The sequence below is a fragment of the Conger conger genome, chromosome 17 (assembly GCF_963514075.1).
Source record: "Conger conger chromosome 17, fConCon1.1, whole genome shotgun sequence".
Classification (NCBI taxonomy): domain Eukaryota; kingdom Metazoa; phylum Chordata; class Actinopteri; order Anguilliformes; family Congridae; genus Conger; species Conger conger.
The window spans coordinates 32,646,880-32,665,723 of NC_083776.1; the positions used below are offsets into that span (position 1 = coordinate 32,646,880).

The window sequence follows — 18,844 nt, forward strand, 5'->3', positions numbered from 1 at the left end:
TGTATTCTGGCATGCCTATTGTTTGGCCGATGTCTCTGACTGGTTTTTCTTATTCGCCAGCCTCGTTATGGCTTGACTGACATTGCTACACCCCTGGCCCTCATGTTGACAAACGCCAATAGCAAAGGCACTCAAAAGGCAATCAAGAGCCTAGAATCAAGACTAGACACAGAAAGCTTTTTTACACCTGCACTAAATATATAATTGAAAACGCCTGTCTAATCAAAAAGAGCTGAGAGGCCTGTCCAGTTACTTTTGGACTCTTAAAATGGGGGGCGGGGGGGGGGGCTTTATGTATGTGTCTGTGTGTGTGAGTGTGTGTGTATGTGTGTATGTGTGTGTGTGTGTGTATGTGCGTGTGTGTGTGTGTGTGTGCGAGAGTGTGTGTGTGTGAGTGTGTGTGTGCGACAGTGTGTGAGTGTGTGTGTATGTGTGTGTGTGTATGTGTATGTGTATGTGTGTGTATGTGTGTGTGTGTGTGTGTGTGTGTAAGGAGGAGGTGGGGTCCTGCTCGCTCAGTCACTCACAGACTTGCTTCATTCTTCTCTTTTCACAAAGGAAGACACGGGGTGGCGGTTTGGGGTGGCGGCCTGGGGTGTCTCTAGGCGATTGTTTCCCTGGACATGGGGGCGGGGCTGGGCAGACGTGTATGGTGCTTAACATGCAAATGAAGCCAGTAATGGACTCCGTGAGGGCGGCGAGGTCAGATGTGATATAATTCAGTGCCTTATTAGCGTCGAGTGTGTGTGCAGCAGGTTGTGTGTGTGAACTGAGCCTCTCTACAGCTGGGCAGGTTCCCTTAGCCACCGACAGAGAGCACAGGCCCCCATCTATAAATCTCACACAGAAATGAAAGGGAGACAGGAAGAGAAAACAGCATAAGTAGGGGGTGAAGACAGAGGGAGGGAGTGAGGGAGTGAGAGGGAGAAGAGTGCATGCGAGAGGATCAGACAATAGATTTTTTTATGATCCATTTTATTTTTATTGATATGTACCCTGCGGAGGTAAAATGGCATCATCGGGCCCTCAACAGATGTCTGATTTTCAGGAGATGAATCGGTCTGGCATTTGATCTTGCGTGTTATTATGAAAAATGAGCAGGGATGAAAAATGAATCTGCTAGCGCGCGGCTCTCCGCTATCTCGGCGACGTCTGAGTCTGCTGTAAGACCGGCTTCGACTGACAAAAGATAATACGTAACAAAAATGCGAGTGCGTTATTAATGTAATGAATTTGTCGTGGTTTATACTGTATTAGGCACTGAGGGGGAGGCCGGGGTCCTTCCCTGCGATAACCTCTCTTATGAAATTGTCTGCAGCGGACGGTCCCCAGTAACGCACCCTCTAAATCTGATTTAAGGAGGCGCGGGACGCTTGTTTTGTCAAACCTGCAGAATGAACTACTGCTCTCTCACCCTAATTTACTCAGAGAGAAGGTCATCTCTGCCGCTGTAAAGCAGGGCGTTCTTATCAGCTGTCCCGTAGGCCTTCTTTGCAGTAGTGGCTGCATTAAAACGTGGACCGTCTGCCTGTGCTTAACACCAGTAGGCCTGGAACAAAGACAGAGGGAAGGAAATTAACATTCATTCATTCATTCATTCATTCATTCATTCATTCATTCATTCATTCATTATCCTAACCCGCTTATCCTGAACAGGGTCGCAGGGGCCTATTCCAGCATACATTGGCCGAAAGGCAGGAATACACCCTGGACAGGTCGCCAGTCCATCACAGGACACACACACCATTCACTCACACACTCATACCCACGGGCAATTTAGACTCTCCAATCAGCCTAACCTGCATGTCTTTGGACTGTGGGAGGAAAGCGGAGTACCCGGAGGAACCCCACGTAGACACGGGGAGAACATGCAAACTCCAGAAAAGAAACAGCAAGGAGGAAACAGCAGAGAACACGGTTACGAGGTGTCATCCATGAGCTCATTATTGGAAAGAAAAGACCTTGTCATTTATAATTTGTTTTGGAGAACAGGCATTTTGAAATGTGCAGTGTTTCAAAGGTTCACAAGGTCATGCGTTATAACAACTCAATAGACTGATTAAATATTCTCCAGCCAATTAGCCAGGAGCATGAACGCCCTCTCTCGAGACCTGCGGCTAATCAAGAAAACTAGAATACCCACAAACTGTTTTTCTGTACAATTGATGTTTTGTTGTTAATTGATTGTGAAATATTCATATTCACTTTCTACATGTTACTGACTGAATAACATCATCTTGAGATAAATTGTACACGTTACAGTATGTCAAACATGAGGACATCTTAAAATGCAAATGCTCATTATTGAGTTTTTCAGGAACAGGACAAGGGCAGTTGATAATGTCGCCCATATCAAACAACTGACTGGTTCTATTAAATTACACGGCGTATGTGTGGAATGCAAACAAGGGCACTGGGATGATTTCCCAGGGACCCAGAAAGGCCTCAGAGGGCTTTGTAATTCAAAAGCAAACACTGCCAAGACAATTCATTTACGCAATACTGCCCTCCAGTGGAGAAGGCTGAAATGTACAGCAATGTACAGCAATGTGTTTTTGTTGGTTTTTAGACAGTCGCAGAACATGTGCAGGCTACAGAACCAGAACAATGGAAACTACCTAAGGGGCCAAAGCACCAAAAAAATAAATACTACAGAATTAGATCTCACTCAGTTACAGTGACACAGACCCAATCAAACAAGGAATCAAATAGACCCCATTTTCTTATGTGTTGTTTATAAAAATGTGTTAACTTCTTTTACAAGGTTAAAATATTTTACCAAACAAAACACATTTTTGGAGGCAGATAATCCTGCAAATCCATATGCTAGCAAAATTAGCTCTCGGTTACTTGTGTAATTACACAGCAAGATACAGTCTTGTAAACCTACAATCTATAAAGCTATAAAGTTACAAATGGCTCTGAATTAAGATCAATTCACCCAGAGGATCTTGTAGCCATGTTTTCCAGCAAGCTTTCTCTTAACTGGACAAAAGAACCCAGAGGCCAACTTTCCGTTCAGTTAGCTGGAGGGTCATCTAGCCAGAGCAATACGCCCGGGGATCAGCCCATCACCTAACCTGAGGAAGCGCAGGGAGACCTGCATCCCCTAATCCACACAGCGGATGGATTCTCATTGGAGGTGTGGATTAATCATTCTTCATCAATAAAGAAGCCTGAGGTCAGACCAATGGGAGCCAGTGGAAAGGAAAGAAAAAATACCTATCCAAAGCAGAAAGGTTAAAGGTTAAAGTCTCAGTCTGAGCTCACGTGTATGAGGGCCGCAGTGTCGGTTAACCTCCTCCATGGTAAATGAAAAGGCACGCTTGAGTCTCACTGTATAACATCGTTATTCTCCAAGTTAAAATGGTGGGAGGCTCATATGACCTCAAGGTTCTGGAAACAGCAGTTTTCAGTTAACTGAACTCGTAATGTTTCTGCTGGCCACTGATTTATCGTTGGGTCCTGAGGGAAGGAACCTCATCCATTCTGACTTCAACCCAAGCGGAAGGTGGCACACCTTATAGTTAGCACACCGCATACAAGGCAGCCAACAAATATCAAAGATGCCAAGTAGGTGGCGCCCTAATTGCATCAAACCTCTGGCAAAAGGTATGGCAGCCACGAAGGCTGTGAAACACTGACTTCATCAGTAAAGACGATCAGTGGTCGAAAGTCGAAGTTCACAACAAAGTTGCAAAACACCACAAAAATACAGCCTCAAAACTCACCACAGAAGTGAATCTTCTCTGTGACCCAAATCTCAACAAAAAATGTAAGTCACGTGCTCCGCAATGCTGGTATTTACTGTATGGCAGGGCCAAGCAATAGAAAAGTACTTCACAAGACAAAATGCACCCAACGTGCTAACAATGTTCTCTTGATGTCCCCATTTTCAATGATGATACCTCCCCTATATACACTGCTAAAGAAATTTAAGAGTGGTTTCATGGACACCAGAGTGAAGTCAAACAGCTTCCACAACCTCCACAATCACCAGAACTGTACATCATTGTACGCATGTGTATGTGTGTGTTTGTGTGTGTGTGTGTGCGCGTGTGCGTGTGTGTGTGCATGTACGCAAGTACATCATTGTACGCAAGTACTTCCCAAAAAGCTTCAAAGTAGACTCCTACTTCCTTAATCTTCCTAAGAAGTTGATTTAATTCCTGAAGTATGGTCCAATATCCCACTATACCTAATTCAGAACTTGTATGACAACATTAAAAGAAGGACTAAATCAGTTTTGAAGGTGAAGGGTGGCCCTACTCCCTATTAAACTTGATATTCATATATTGTATAGATTAGATCTCAGAGTGTCTCACAGACCCCATTGAATTTCCAAGATGCTTCATCTGAGAGAATATAGTACACAGCCTGCCATTTTATGAAATCTGTGGATGTCTGCATTTGATGCAGCCTGAATAAGATTATTGGGTAGAAACATAAGTAATTGTTTAGTCAATACCAATTTCAAATAAAGTTCCAGTGGAAACACTCTAAAGATTTCATTCCGCCTGTGTACTAAGGCATGAGGAGATAACGCCAGACCGCTACAGTGTGTCAGTGATGTCCGCCCTCTCATCACAGGTCTAAGATGAGATATTGACAGCTACGGGCATACAGAGCCCGCTAAACTCAATAAGACTTAAAACTGTTCATCGATCTCCGAGCTTAACTCAAATTGCATTCACACAAATTTTAAAGTGCGGTCTTTTTCAGTTCCTCACAGCTCTGGTTTGTAGGCGTCTGAAATTGTTACTGGGTTTTGATGAACTGATTGGATTTGACATGTCTGCACATTAGAGAAACAAAACCACATTAACTCAGATCTCGTTTGTACTGTAAGCGTCTAAGTGCAGCTGAGACCGAACATCAGATATTAAATGCATACTATGCAGGATTTTCAAAAATATTATAAAACAAACATGCTCAGTTATTACTATGATCCATTGACAACCTGTGTCTGTGTTTACTTTTGCCCAATACCTTGCTTGTCTACTTGTATTTATTATTCTAATAAACTGGCCACTTCTGGGCATGGGCCTTTTTCATGTACTGTTTATGAAAAGTATGTGTCCAATTCACTGAACTCATATGTTCAATGATCCAAATGAAGGAGGGCAAAGGAGACGTGTATGGATTGGCTATAACAGTGGTGAGCTGGGTTTGCGAGAGATTAGCCCTGGTAGCTAATGATGAAGGACGTGGCTGGCCAGCGTTCACTAACATTACAGTTATTAGCTAACTAAATTCAGCTTTGTACGTCAGTTGGCGGGCTGATAGACCCACTGCACAGTACTGCTGCTGATATATTTGGGAGATTCTACCCCAACATTGAGTTGCTTGCGTTAAGTTGTAGACCTTAGGCCTACTACTTGCCCCAGGAGTTCTCTCACGTAATTGTCCAAGCAATCAACATTCCTCCATCGGCAAATGGGAAACTAGCCACAGAGACAATATTGAGAGTCATTCATGACTTGCTACGCTCTTCACCAGATGCATTGGTTATTATTAATGGTTATTTTACTCACTGCTCTCTCTCTCTCTGATACCCCACCTTCAAGAAAATGGTATCCTGTCCCACCGGAAGCGATACAACTATTGATTTGTTACATACAAACATTAAGTTCAGTTTTATATCGCCGTCTCTTCCCCCTCTTGGACAATCAGACCGCCATTTGATATCTTAGAAATCCTGAAATTCTCCTGCGTTAAGGAGGCAGCGGATTACAACTAAGATTGCGCGGATGTGGTCGGAAGACGCTCGTGATGTGCTAAGTGGCTGCCTTGACTCCACTCACCGGACTGTGTTTTTAGAAGCGAACAGTGATCTGGACAGCATATCTGATAGTTACCGGTCATATTAATTACTGTGTTCAGTCTGTAATTCCATGCATTCCGTGTTTGTGCATTTTTTGGAGGGAAAGAGGTGCGACATTGCAGGGTGATGGAATTTGCCACACACATGCACCCACACTTAGGGGTAATGATGCATTTGTGTTGACTCACCTGTACCATAGTTTGGGCCATCAGGAAGACTGAACCAGCTAAGGGGTGGATGGCACCGATGAACCAGGGAGGAAGGAAGATGACCCAGGAGGACTGGTAAAGACTTATACAGTTAAAAGAGTATAATACTGACACTAACACACAAGAGTATAACACTGATACGTAAATACACAGTGGCTAATACTGATACTATAACACAGAGCAGACTATAAGCAGCCCTTAAAGAAGACCAGGGCCAGAATAACCAGCAGGTGGAAGATGAGTGCCAGGGAGAACGCAGAGGGGCATGATGCCAAACAGGCAGAGGAAGCTGACGAAGATAACACAGTGCCTGTGAAATGCTCCCAGAGCTTACAGACCTCCAGAGTGCAGCCCATACGAATCACACTGTACTCCGCAAAACCACCACCACGGCCAGCATCCCCAGGCTCAAGACATGATCGAAGTTCCTGGAACTGACCAGGGAGGAGGACATCGGGGGTATGTAGCTATGAGCCATTCTGTGCATTTCTTCCATCAGGGTTTTATCTCTGAGAGCTGATGCATGTGCCTTTGACCACACCACAAAGGAGACAATGCCCGGGACTCACTGCTATGCTGACCCATTTCCTGTTGTGATTGACCATGAGAAGTTTACCCAGTGTCGAACACAGCTTTTCACTTCTTCAGTTCTCAGTATGACGCGGTTTAGAATACCTACTGAGAACTCGTTATTGCATCCTCATATCTTTTTCACAGGGTTACACCAGTTTAATTTCACCTGATTTCATAATGATGAAGTAAGACATGTTCATATCACATTGGGGCATTTCAGGTCTGAAAAAAATGTGTTAGTTAAAAGATTCATTAACCTGGAATTAACGGAAATCTAGCTTTGCAAAAATAACAGATGGGCTTTCTGCCATTCAAAGCACAAATTATTGCTCGCATTTAATCTGTTAAAATCAGAAGACTTCGATACACTCACAGGTGGTTTTTCCTGAGAGATCAACAATTTCTGAGATACTCAAACCACCTTGTCTGGCATGAACAATCATTCCACGGTCAAAGTCACTTAGATCACATTCTTCCCTATTCTCACATTTGGTCTGAAAAACAGCTGAACCTCTTGACCACATCTGCATACTTTTATGAATTTAGTTTCTGCCACCTGACTGGCCGATGAAATATTTGCATTAACAAGCTGGTGTTCAGGTCTGCCTAACAAAGGGCACACTGAGGGTATGTTTAGTTAGAATTAAAAAACAGTTAGGAAGCACCTGACAGACAGAAGACTGGTTTAACATGGGATAATTGGAGTGGTTTCTGCACAGAACTGCAGCTCCCTGAATGCTAATAGGATAGACTACTGAAATTCTACAACAAAAAAAAGAACTAAAAGACATGCTTTTTCACCTGTTCTTTCCATACATGTGGGCCAGTGTGATTATTCTTGTATGTCTATGATAGCGCCAAATGCCTGGAATTGCAAAGTACTTCAGTTTTGTGCGAATACAAAAATGCCTATGTTTAATTCACTGAAGAGCATTAAAAATATGCATAATTTCAGAAAAGACTTCAATAATGAAAATATATATTTTTTTAATATATGGCATCAAGCATCAGTATTAGGGAAGTGTGTTTAGGTGGATTCATGATTTATGCAACCATTGTTACAAAAAATATTTTAAAATAACATTTTCCCAGAATGCATTTCAGAGGCTAATGTTCGGGGACTGTATGACACTATTGTAGTATACAACGCACTCTGGAGGGCATTACACAGGACCTGTGAATGAAATGTACAAAACAGATGGCTCACTTAAGGGGAAAAAATAAAACAATTATGTCCTAATTATGCCATTATTGTCCTGCATTGTGTCATACAAAAGAACAAAAAAACATTTGCATGACTCACAGTATTCAACAGAACACCTACCAACCAAACAAACCATCACAAAAAATGATGTTTTGATGCCACACTCCAGCTTTTTATTACCATGTCATTTCATTTCAAAAAATATAAAAACAGCAGTCAGCTTAAGAGTCGGTCAGCTTTAGGTTCAGAATCCGATGGAAGCGAAAATGTCATCAATGTCATCTTGCCTAACAGTGCTGGGATGTGCACCAATGGCCTTTCCTTCCCTAACCGTGTCCTCATTGGTCACATCCCCACCTCCTGCTGTCTCTCGCTCAGGGGAGAGTCCCTGGCCGTGCCCGGTCCTCCTGGGGCGTTTACGCCAGCGTTTGCCCTTTGACCCGGACACAGACGTGCTGCGGAGACTTCTCCACTGGCTATGCAGGGAGCGGCAGCCCTGCTGGGCCAGGAGGGGCTCAGTCCTCTGCCTTTCACCGGGACGAAGAGCTCGACACGTCTCCCCTCTCAAACTCTGCAGCTTCCTGTTCACCCTAGATGGATACAAATTTTTTTTTTTTTTTTTTAGTTGGCAACCAACCATCCTCGTCAGTCAAACGACAGCCAGAAGAAAGTTTATTGGCTTACGGCACCTTTATTACCAAAGTGACATTGCTCATATAAAGATATTCATGAGTACATGCTGTACACAAAGTTTCATACAAATTAGTCAAACCATTTAGGAGATTGTGTTTTCTGAAAAATAAAAAAAAATAAAAAATAAACAATGTTGACATTGCCAGGAAATTATTTTGGACCGGGGTATCTAATGGGTTTCATGTCTGTATGTCAAACAGGGCATAAGTTATGAGTGTATAGTACAATATATTTTCAGGGGAATCTAAATGTGCCACCATGTCCCATCTATACACATAAAAGCAAACATAAGAACAGATAAGAGGATAAGAGCATCTGCCAAATACCAATAATGTGTAAAAATACAGGAACCCTACCGATCTTGCTAAGAGTGTCCATGTGGGGGTTGGGGTATGTTACCTGAGCCCCTGCGCCTCCAGGCGTCTCAGTCTCTGACACTTCAGCTGCAGCAGTCGAAGGCGGCTGCTCTCTCTCTGCATCTTCCTGCTCCGGAACCAGACGATCATCTCCTGCAGGTGGGCACCCATGTCACTGAGGGAGGACACCGCTTTCAACTTCCTCAGGAAGCTCTTCTTCTGACCAATCACAGCCACTGCCTCTGACGCACGCTTCTTTTTTGGTATGGCCAGATCACATGGCTTATTCTTCCCAATCACAAACTGTATCGGGAGACAAGAGAGATATAAGTCAATACTGTCATTTCTTTGTAATATATACAATCACTGAATCATTATTTTATTAAAAACATTCATTATGAGGTAAAGAAGTGTACAACAGCTATTTTTATTCAATACAAATATGCCAATGTTGCCACCATTATAAGGCTAACGGGATGTTTAAAACCCAATGTTTTGTTACACATGCAACATTTATATTGCACCTGAAACACCAATACAGACCTGTCTGTCCTTTCCATATGGCCTTTTAAGCATAGACTTCAAATCAAATCCACCAAGATGATCTAAAGAACAGAGAAAGAAGAATTATTTTACCCCCCAACAAGCACTTTGAAACAAAGGGGGGTATCACATGAAAAACCTTTCCCACCTTCTGTTGTTCACACAAATGAAACAAAATACAGGGTCATGAACATTGGTACCGAACATTTTCCCCCATCCCAATTTTCCATTTCCCCCAATGTAAACACATTTTGGAGTTGGGAGTTATCAAGGGATGGACAAGTCAGAAAAGACTACAATGACGCAAGCCGGTCCTTACCGGCGATCGCCGCACGGCTCTGTGAAACTACACTTCCCAGGTCCACCCTGTCACTCCCCCGGCTCGACTTCCTGTGCAAGCACGGTTGCTTCCTCTTCCTATTCCTTCCCTCATCCCTGAACAATCGGTTCAGCATTGCAGGCCTTCTCAACCCTTTGGCCCCACACAGGTCTCCGTGGAGTTCTGCCGCTGAGCCCAGGAACGCCTGCAGGTCCGTGGGGAGGGTGGACTCGGTGAGGAAGGGCATAGGCTTGGCAGAGGACACCTCCTGCAGCAGCACCATCATCTTCCCATACACAGGAGCCAGGGCTCGAAGGACGCCTTGGGAAAACGCCCTGCAGACAAGCCCAAGAAAACAGTTTAGGGAGACTAGTACAGGTAGGACTACTGAGACACCAATGAGTGGCTCTACAGACTGAGACAGCATACCCGCAACACAACCAAACATCGCAGTATGTTACTTCCTCTCCTGTATGCATGCGATGTGACCAATTCAAAACCCATTATAAATTAACCATAAATTCCATTCATAAATGTGTTCACACAGCTCAGCAATTACCAGGCTAGGAAAGCTTGAGATGACACCAGTGAACGCATTAATGGGAGCAACAATGGATGCATTAATTGCCCTTACTCATACAGCACCATGGGGCAACAGTATTTTCCAGCTTTTTGACCATTGAGCTTGAATTCAAAACAACTCTGAGCTTGGGGATTCACCCACTGGGCACCAAACTCACCACAGTCGGCTGAGCATGCTCACGAGGACTACATTCAGCACGATGAACTCTCTCCAGTGGAGGTGCTCACCAGCAAGGCTGTAGGGGGCGCTGTGTCAAGGATTTCCCCAGTTTAAAACACTGCACAAAAAATGACAGGTTCAAGGTACAGGGAGATACAGGGATGAGATACGAGCACAGAGGAACGGAAGCAACATGAGTTTGGCGAATGAAGTCCCAACAGTCAAGTTTGAAGCAACGTCAATTACAGATGTGGCAGATATGGAGATTGAAAATATGTATTGGATAGTAATGTCCATGTTCGAGCCTGTAGTCTACAGTAATGTCTACGTAAGTGCCCGTAGCTTACAGTAATATCTGTGCTAGTGGTTCAGGCAGAAGGATACTGGAAGGCCCGGGAGCAGCGCTCTGCCAGGCAGATCATCAGCTTGCAGGCGCCCAGCAGTTTCAGACACATCCACTCCAGGGTGGGCTGGCTGGGAACCTCACACTGACCAGTCCTCTGCCCCACCTTCCTAGAGACGCAAGGACAACACCAGAGGACCAGGTCATGAGCCCATTCAGACAAGCCCTCCTTAGAATTATTCAAATGTGATAGGCATTGTCATTATTCTATTATGCCTGTAATCATGACTGACAATGCTCCTGACCAACACTTATTACTGCTGCATACATTGAATTCATAAACACACAAATATGCAACAGGGTACATCACACCCTCCTCTTCAACCATACAGGTCTCTCAAACCAGTGTAACCCAATGTATTGTCTACTAAGGATGACTACATTCAGCTAGTTAATTGTACGAACCCATATAAATTCAGCAACTTCATTTTGAATAGACCAAGAATTATGACAAGAAAAAATAAAATACAGCAACCTTTGCACCTTTGTTGGACACATCTCCTTCAGGTCCAGAAGAACAGATACCAACTTCATTTCTTTCAGGCGGTTTATGCATTGTTCCACCTGTGGCAAATTTATTTGACAAAAGTATTCAACTGAAAGCAACATGTCAAGATGCAGTCACAGATTTAGGTGCTCATGGCTTTATTTTCCAGCAATGGATGTGCAACAAAAGTTAGCAAACAGAAGTTTATCAGATACAAACCGCGCATACGAACAGTTGACTCAGCAGGTAAACTGCTCACCTGTTTGATAGCCCGGAACGGCAGGTGTTGTCTCAGACTGTTGTTTAGCACGTACAGTAGAGCGTACAGAACGCGGACTTCCGTCTGTAGAACTGTACTACGCAGCAAATTCAACACTTTTCCGGAGGCTTTCAAGAGGTGCGTTACGTGACTGTCTTGGAGTAAATTGAAACATTAAAAATGTTAAACATACTGCATGAGGAACTGATCATTGTACGGATGCTGTACCTGGCAGACTAAATGCAGCTCCCAGGTAAAACATGCCTTAACCCCAAGTTGAACAAGTTGCCGTTGGCCAAGCTAATTTGCAACATTAAGCCAACAGTAAACAGTTGTGTAGACGACTTTCGATGGGTAATGTTAGCTAGTTAAAGTACATCAGACATAGAACTATCCATTTTGCTCGGTAACTCAACAAAGAACAATCATATCTAGTTTGCCTGGTATTGCCCCCATTTTACAAACGAACTAGATTGCACGAGAGTGCAATACATTGTGTACTAGCCAGCTATATTTACAGAACGAGTCCTAGATCACAAACACACGTGGGTAACACTGCAGTTTCAAATGAGCCTAGCTAATCAGCCCAGTTCTCTCAAGGTACAGCAACACAGAACTAATGTGACGCGAAATGACTATAACTATAATAAATAACTACTGCTAGTCTTGTTCGATATGAATAGGCAAGTCGCCTACCTGTAGAGTTATTAAACGGAATGTGAACAGTAGAAATTGCACCAGGACGGGGAATACTGATCCTATTCCACAACTCAGCCTCCATGTTTGTTCCCGGAAGACACCCAGACGGAAGCCCACCACTACTTCTTCGTCTTCTAATGGAATTTCCGAACTTTACGCTCAACAAGGCGCATTACTGCCCTCTACCGCCAGGAAATTCAAGCGCAGAGGCTTACGCAACCGGACCCATCACTTAATTTCATTTCAATATCTTGCTGATTTTTACGCCAACGGAACAAAGATTTGAAGGAATATAACTCCAAGATCAGCTAGCCCTTTAAATGAGCCTACTACCACTTCTATTTTTGGATATAATGGAACACGGAATACACTGCAAAGCGTATTACGGCCACCTAATAGACATCCTCACACTGCAAAAAATGTAAAATAATTTTGGGCCATCTCCAGGTGGTTGCAACACAGCACGGAGATACGGAATTCGTCAAAATGTGAGCTTCATACTCTTTGCGTTTGACCATAGAGCCATTTAAAGGGTGTCGCGTTGAAAAACGCATAATGAGACGAGATGTGATATTTAAAGGTCCATAACTTTGTAAAAAAAAAAAAAAAGAAAAAAAAAAAACATAAATATTTGTAAAGTGGTACACAGAGATAAGTTTGTACGGAAATATTTGGCCCTAAATATTAACTTTTTTCATTTACCCATTTTTGGCACATTTAGACCCACCCTGAAACCTGTGTCAGAAAATCCACCTGAAACTCTACTTCATGCTGTAGTTGCAACCTTAATCAACTTTTCTAGAAAGAATTAGCTTTGGTACTCAGTGGGTTTTGTTTATACACTTCCAAATATTTTTGGATTTGAGGACCAGAGTTAATGATCCCAGTCCTACTTTCTCTCCCCTTCACAGCCTACAGAACAGTGCCACTAGACATTAATATCCGCTATAATATTCACACCTTAAAATAGACTTGTAGAGCTCAATAGAGCTTGGCTATTTCACCATTTTGTTTCTCTATGTATCCTACCAAAGCACAAGCTCTTTCGTTCATAACATGCTGTACAGTCTACAGAGCGGAATCCTGACTGCACTAGCCAGTGTCTTTGGCACAATAAGTCATCATCCAGCAGGAGATAAACTATTCTCTTTATTTCTTTGAACAAAAAACATTAAAAAAAACAAAACAAATGTACACAAAGTGTCTTTAGATCTGCTGTCATATTCCAGGACTCATAAATATGTACAGCATGTTTCAAAAAAGCATGAAAATGATCTTTAAAGAAGACTATGCTCATGCAGCGTCAGATGTGTTCCACAATCCAGGCAGTTACTCCAGAGTTCACTTCCTGAAGTACTTCCTCCTCTGGCCTCCCCTTCACAGCTAGGCCATGGCTGCCTCCCTCTACCCAGTGCACTGCAGTTGCAACTTTCATCTTCTTTCTTACGTCTTCCAGTAGATCCTATAGGAAGCATTAAAAGGGCTTGTTTACCAGGGCAATGAAAGGGATAGGACACTGCTCTCATCACTCCGATGGCCGAATCTCCCTTCTAAGTACCTGCTTTAGTTAAAGTCAAAACATGAGACCTCTGTACATTTTTGACAATTCCTGTTTACATTTAGGCATTTAACGGTCACTCATCCAGGGCCACTTACACAGCTTCCATTAGTTTACAGTTATGCAGCTGAATATTAATACTTCAGGAATTTGGGGTGCAATGACAGGGCCATGGCCTATCAAACTGGCAACCAATGAGATTGCATGCCCAGCTCCCAAACCATTCCATTACACGACGAGGGGGCCTGGACCTTCTCCTCACCCGCTGGCACATGTCATCGTGGGTTCCAGACACGAAGAGCACGGGCGTTTGGGTCAGCGCCAGGAGGTGCTCACTGCGCTTGCCGTGGGCGTGCGTCTGTCCAGGAGGGTGCAGTGGGAAGGACAGACAGACCAGGCCTCGCACCGAGTCACCAGCCCCCTCAGCCAGCTGCTTTACCAAAGCAGCAGCAGCCCTGGCGCCCATCGACCGGCCTGCCGGGCAACAGGGGCACAACGGTAACACGTTCACAACAAACACACCCATAATCCTCCCAAGTTTAGGAAAGACTAAACTTACACTGGACAAAGGACTGAATTACTCAAATACAACCCATTAAATAGCACTAGCAAGGCCTTGGCAAAGCATGCCCATAGCAATACACACTGCGTAGTTACGGGAATGTTCTATTTCACTTTTCTCAGTAGCATACTAGTTGCACAATGTTTTTATTCATCTGCATTTTGGTCTCTGTAATGCTGCAAAATACACAGCACAGCAAAATCACAAGTGTTATAAAAGCATTTTCAACACATATGGAGTTATGGCAGGGCCTACATTGTAGTTGAGTTGTAACATGCAAATACTGACGCTTACCGCCAAGAAAAATGTTTTTGAAAGTGAACGTCTCCAGGTTTTGTATATATTCCTACAGAATGAAACAAACACGAGTGATAAATGACTCAAAGCACTACAGTAAGTCACCCACGCAAATTATTGAAAATTCTCAACGTGTCATATTTTAATCTTAATTTCACATCAGCGTTCACGCTCTGTAGATAAATCCCTTACCACAACGGCATGGTAAGCCTTCACCCTGTAAACGAGGTTTAGTGCTTTGCATGTAAATCGCAAACACAGTAAGCCAGTCGAGGCGAGAACTTCAGCGAGTAAGACCAGGTGTTTGAAGTTCATATCTCCCCCAGCTCCGTGTGTGAGAACCACTGCGGTTCGCACATCGCAGGCTTCTGCAGGGATGCATAGAGTCGCGTCCAGGTGTTTGGATCCAAAAGGAATTTTTACTTTGTCCTGCAAGTGAAATGTATTTTAAAACATCAACATATTTGTGAACAGTCTGAAAGCAATGTCGTCAGCTCATGATCATAAATCGTACACATTAAAAGATTTGCTCGTTTATAATTAACTCAGTTAACTTGGACCGCTAAACTGCACCCTGTTGTAGCAGCTTCAGGTGAACTAGCTAACAAGATACGATCTTAGTCAGGGTACATCAATGCCGCCTTTATTATTATTATTATCTATTGATTCTATTACCTCGTGAAATAAATTCATACTTAACGTTGTGTTCGGAGATACATCTCTAATGTTATAAAACTTATGGAAACCGGCTATGAAAGTTCCTACTTGACGGAGATATCTACGATTTAGTACTTCCGTCATTGCGTGCAGGGCATTGCCACCTAATGGTGAGGAGTTGTGCTTCATCCTGCAGCTTTCCACATGATAGTACTTTCAACAGTACGATCAAAACCTATTCCTTCCCAAAGACAGCGATTGGGTACTGTTACGGTATGAAGCTTACACTGAACTCTTCTTTTCTCTTCATTTTTATTTGAAGATTCATTCATATATAGTACAAAAATAAATATAAAAAAAACAACAACAACAACAACAACAACAACAACAACAACAACAACAGTAATACTTTCCTATCATTGAAAAAGGTTCACTGACATGTTGAGTCACCACCTGCCTGTGTTTATTGTCCTTAAATTCTGTTTTCAAAATATGCAGTTGACGGGCCAGCACTCTGTAACAAAACATTGTATAGCAGTGCAATAATTCAAGCTCATTGGTTGAAAATTGGTTCTAATTGTCACGGCCAATGGCATCTCAACGTCAGCGCGTCCACAGAGAAGGGGTGGGGTAAACAGTGTTGTGGTTTGAGCGGGTTTGTTGCGACAATTCCTCTCTTGACCGTTAGAAGTCAGAAATTATCTTTAAATGACCTTTAAAGTACATTTAAATATGAATTCAGGTTTATTTATGTTCATCTTCGGACAGCTCACTGTTCCACTTCTTTATTTTAAATTACAATGTTGTAACAACAGAAAAATATATGTACACATAACTGTACTGCCCAGTACTCACACATCATTCTGAGAGATGAAATGTCATTGTTCTGCAGTAAAAAGCGTTCCATTGAAGACAGACACTTTGGAAACTTCACACATTTTAAATAATGCCTTCCTGCAGTGGCTGCTTTTAGTCACAGTAGCTAAACCTGTACTTTATTGCCATTAGCAGACCATCTTATCCAAAGGTCACTCCATCTTCACCTTGTAACAACAGAGGGAGCAGACACATTTGCCTCCCTGTTTATTTCTGCGATAAATACCCATTTATTTTCCCCTTTTCACAAAACGGCACATGATTTACAATCAAGAGTCGGTGCACTGCTATTTACCTAAAATTCCAAATAAATACATGGATAAATAACTAAATGATAACAGTTTTCTTATGATTGTATAGACAGATCATGTGTGTGTAGAGGTGGCACGGATGGTGCAGTGGGTAGCACTGCCGCCTCACAGCAAGGAGGTCCTGGGTTCGAATCCTCGTCAGCTGGGGCCTCTCTGTGCGGAGTTTGCTTGTTCTCCCCGTGTCTGCGTGGGTTTCCTCCGGGTACTCCGGTTTCCTCCCACAGTCCAAAGACATGCAGGTTAGGCTGATTGGAGAGTCTAAATGGCCCATAAGTATGAGTGTGTGAGTGAATGGTGTGTGTTCCCTGCGATGGACTGGCGACCTGTCCAGGGTGCCTTTCGCCCAATGTATGCTGGGATAGGCTCCTGCCCCCCTGCGACCCTGTTCAGGATAAGTCGGTTAAGATAATGGATGAATGAATGAATGTGTGTGTAGATGGATGAAGGTGTGATAGCACACAGCTATGTCTCCCCAGGTAGCCCACCCTTCGGTGCAGAGCTTGATGGCGGTGGCAGGGGGCTGATCGGCATGGCCCGCTTTAGGGCCTTCCAGAAGGGTCCCTGGGAGGGCCTGAGCTGGGAAGGGCTCCAGTGGAGCGCAGGGAGCACTCTCAGGGCCCGCCTGACGGTGGGGGGCAGGGGCAGGCCTTTGAGGCAGGGAGGTGCCGGGCTGCTCCACACCAGGATGAGCCGGAGGCCTCTGTCCTGCTGCAGGGCTTCCAGGCTGGTCTCCAGCTCAAACAGGCAGCTGCTGCGCAGGTAACAGGAGCTCAGCACACAGATCACTCTCCTGCTCCTCTGCATCGCGCACACCACGTCCTCTGTGTACACTGCACCACAGAACAGCTAGCATTATTACTGCTACTGACACTACGGCTACTGCTACTGACACTGCTACTGACACTGATACTGATACTGACACTGCTGCTGACACTACTACTGACACTGCTGCTCCTGCTACTGACACTACTGCTGACACTGATACTGCTACTGACACTGCTGCTGACACGACTGCTACTGCTACTGACACTGCTACTGACACTACTGCTGACACTGCTGCTACTGACACTGATACTGACACTACGGCTACTGCTACTGACACTACTGCTGACACTACTGCTACTGACACTGATACTGATACTGACATGCTACTGCTACTGACACTGCTGCTACTGCTACTGCTACTGATACTGACACTGCCACTGACACTACTGCTGACACTGCTGCTACTGACACTGATACTGACACTACTGCTACTGACACTGCTGCTACTGCTACTGCTACTGACACTACTGCTGACACTGATACTGATACTGCTACTGACACTGCTGCTGAAACTACTGCTACTGACACTGCTACTGACACTGCTGCTGCTGCTACTGACACTGGTACTGACACTACTGCTACTGACACTGCTGACACTGATACTGATACTGCTACTGACACTGCTGCTACTGCTACTGACACTACTGCGGATACTGCTGCTACTGCTACTGACACTGATACTGACACTACTGCTACTGACACTGATACTGCTAATGCTACTGACACTGACACTACTACTGACACTGCTGCTACTGCTACTGACACTACTGCTGACACTGCTGCTTCTGCTACTAACACTGCTGCGGATACTGCTGCTACTGCTACTGACACTGCTACTGACACTACTGCTACTGACACTGACACTACTACTGACACTGCTGCTACTGCTACTGACACTACTGCTGACACTGCTGCTAGTGCGACTGACACTGATACTGACACTGCTGCTACTGACACTGACACTGACACTACTGCTACTGCTACTGACACTGCTGCTACTGCTACTGCTACTGACACTACTGCTGACACTGATACTGATACTGCTACTGACACTGCTGCTGAAACTACTGCTACTGACACTGCTACTGACACTGCTACTGACACTGCTGCTACTGCTACTGACACTGATACTGACACTACTGCTACTGACACTGCTGACACTGATACTGATACTGCTACTGACACTGCTGCTACTGCTACTGACACTACTGCGGATACTGCTGCTACTGCTACTGACACTGATACTGACACTACTGCTACTGACACTGATACTGCTAATGCTACTGACACTGACACTACTACTGACACTGCTGCTACTGCTACTGACACTACTGCTGACACTGCTGCTTCTGCTACTAACACTGCTGTGGATACTGCTGCTACTGCTACTGACACTGCTACTGACACTACTGCTACTGACACTGACACTACTACTGACACTGCTGCT

At 44.1% G+C, this 18,844-nt stretch overlaps 3 protein-coding genes across 9 annotated transcripts in view; all 3 read right to left on the minus strand.

Moving 5' to 3' along the window:
* The window catches only part of LOC133116235 (interleukin-18 receptor accessory protein-like), a 147,759-nt gene that overhangs the window by 119,161 nt on the left and 9,754 nt on the right, over window positions 1-18,844 (minus strand). For all 6 annotated transcript variants that reach the window (XM_061225605.1, XM_061225610.1, XM_061225609.1 and 3 more), the window contains one exon: window positions 15,795-17,402. In XM_061225605.1, the coding sequence (XP_061081589.1) occupies window positions 17,035-17,402 (368 nt within the window). In that variant the 3' untranslated portion in view covers window positions 15,795-17,034. The remainder of the gene's footprint in view (window positions 1-15,794; window positions 17,403-18,844) is intronic.
* nepro (nucleolus and neural progenitor protein) lies at window positions 7,958-12,444 on the minus strand. 2 transcript variants are annotated; one of them, XM_061226644.1, is made up of 9 exons: window positions 12,309-12,444; window positions 11,613-11,767; window positions 11,342-11,430; window positions 10,848-10,976; window positions 10,462-10,539; window positions 9,722-10,056; window positions 9,403-9,464; window positions 8,903-9,162; window positions 7,958-8,400 (listed from the first exon to the last, which is right to left on the minus strand). In XM_061226644.1, exons 1-9 carry the CDS (start codon window positions 12,391-12,393, stop codon window positions 8,055-8,057), a joined length of 1,539 nt encoding a protein of 512 aa, XP_061082628.1. In that variant the 5' UTR covers window positions 12,394-12,444; the 3' UTR covers window positions 7,958-8,054. The 2 variants fall into 2 exon arrangements, with proteins under 2 accessions (XP_061082628.1, XP_061082629.1); XM_061226645.1 differs by lacking the exon at window positions 12,309-12,444 and having other exon boundaries at window positions 11,350-11,430; window positions 11,613-11,635.
* tex30 (testis expressed 30) lies at window positions 13,441-15,551 on the minus strand. The gene is made up of 5 exons (XM_061227084.1): window positions 15,404-15,551; window positions 14,921-15,157; window positions 14,726-14,777; window positions 14,132-14,343; window positions 13,441-13,773 (listed from the first exon to the last, which is right to left on the minus strand). Exons 1-5 carry the CDS (start codon window positions 15,527-15,529, stop codon window positions 13,615-13,617), a joined length of 786 nt encoding a protein of 261 aa, XP_061083068.1. The 5' UTR covers window positions 15,530-15,551; the 3' UTR covers window positions 13,441-13,614.

What these genes read in the sequence shown, in the direction of transcription:
- nepro (XM_061226644.1), bottom strand. Translation starts at nt 12,393, where the DNA reads ATGGAGGCTGAGTTGTGGAATAGGATCAGTATTCCCCGTCCTGGTGCA. An exon ending in TCCGTTTAATAACTCTACAG is followed by an intron (nt 11,768 to 12,308) that starts GTAGGCGACTTG and finishes ATTTACTCCAAG; the next exon opens with ACAGTCACGTAACGCACCTC. An exon ending in CTGGAGGCGCAGGGGCTCAG is followed by an intron (nt 8,401 to 8,902) that starts GTAACATACCCC and finishes GTATCCATCTAG; the next exon opens with GGTGAACAGGAAGCTGCAGA.
- tex30 (XM_061227084.1), bottom strand. Translation starts at nt 15,529, where the DNA reads ATGACGGAAGTACTAAATCGTAGATATCTCCGTCAAGTAGGAACTTTC. An exon ending in CAAAAACATTTTTCTTGGCG is followed by an intron (nt 14,344 to 14,725) that starts GTAAGCGTCAGT and finishes GTTGCCCGGCAG; the next exon opens with GCCGGTCGATGGGCGCCAGG. An exon ending in ACGATGACATGTGCCAGCGG is followed by an intron (nt 13,774 to 14,131) that starts GTGAGGAGAAGG and finishes TGCTTCCTATAG; the next exon opens with GATCTACTGGAAGACGTAAG.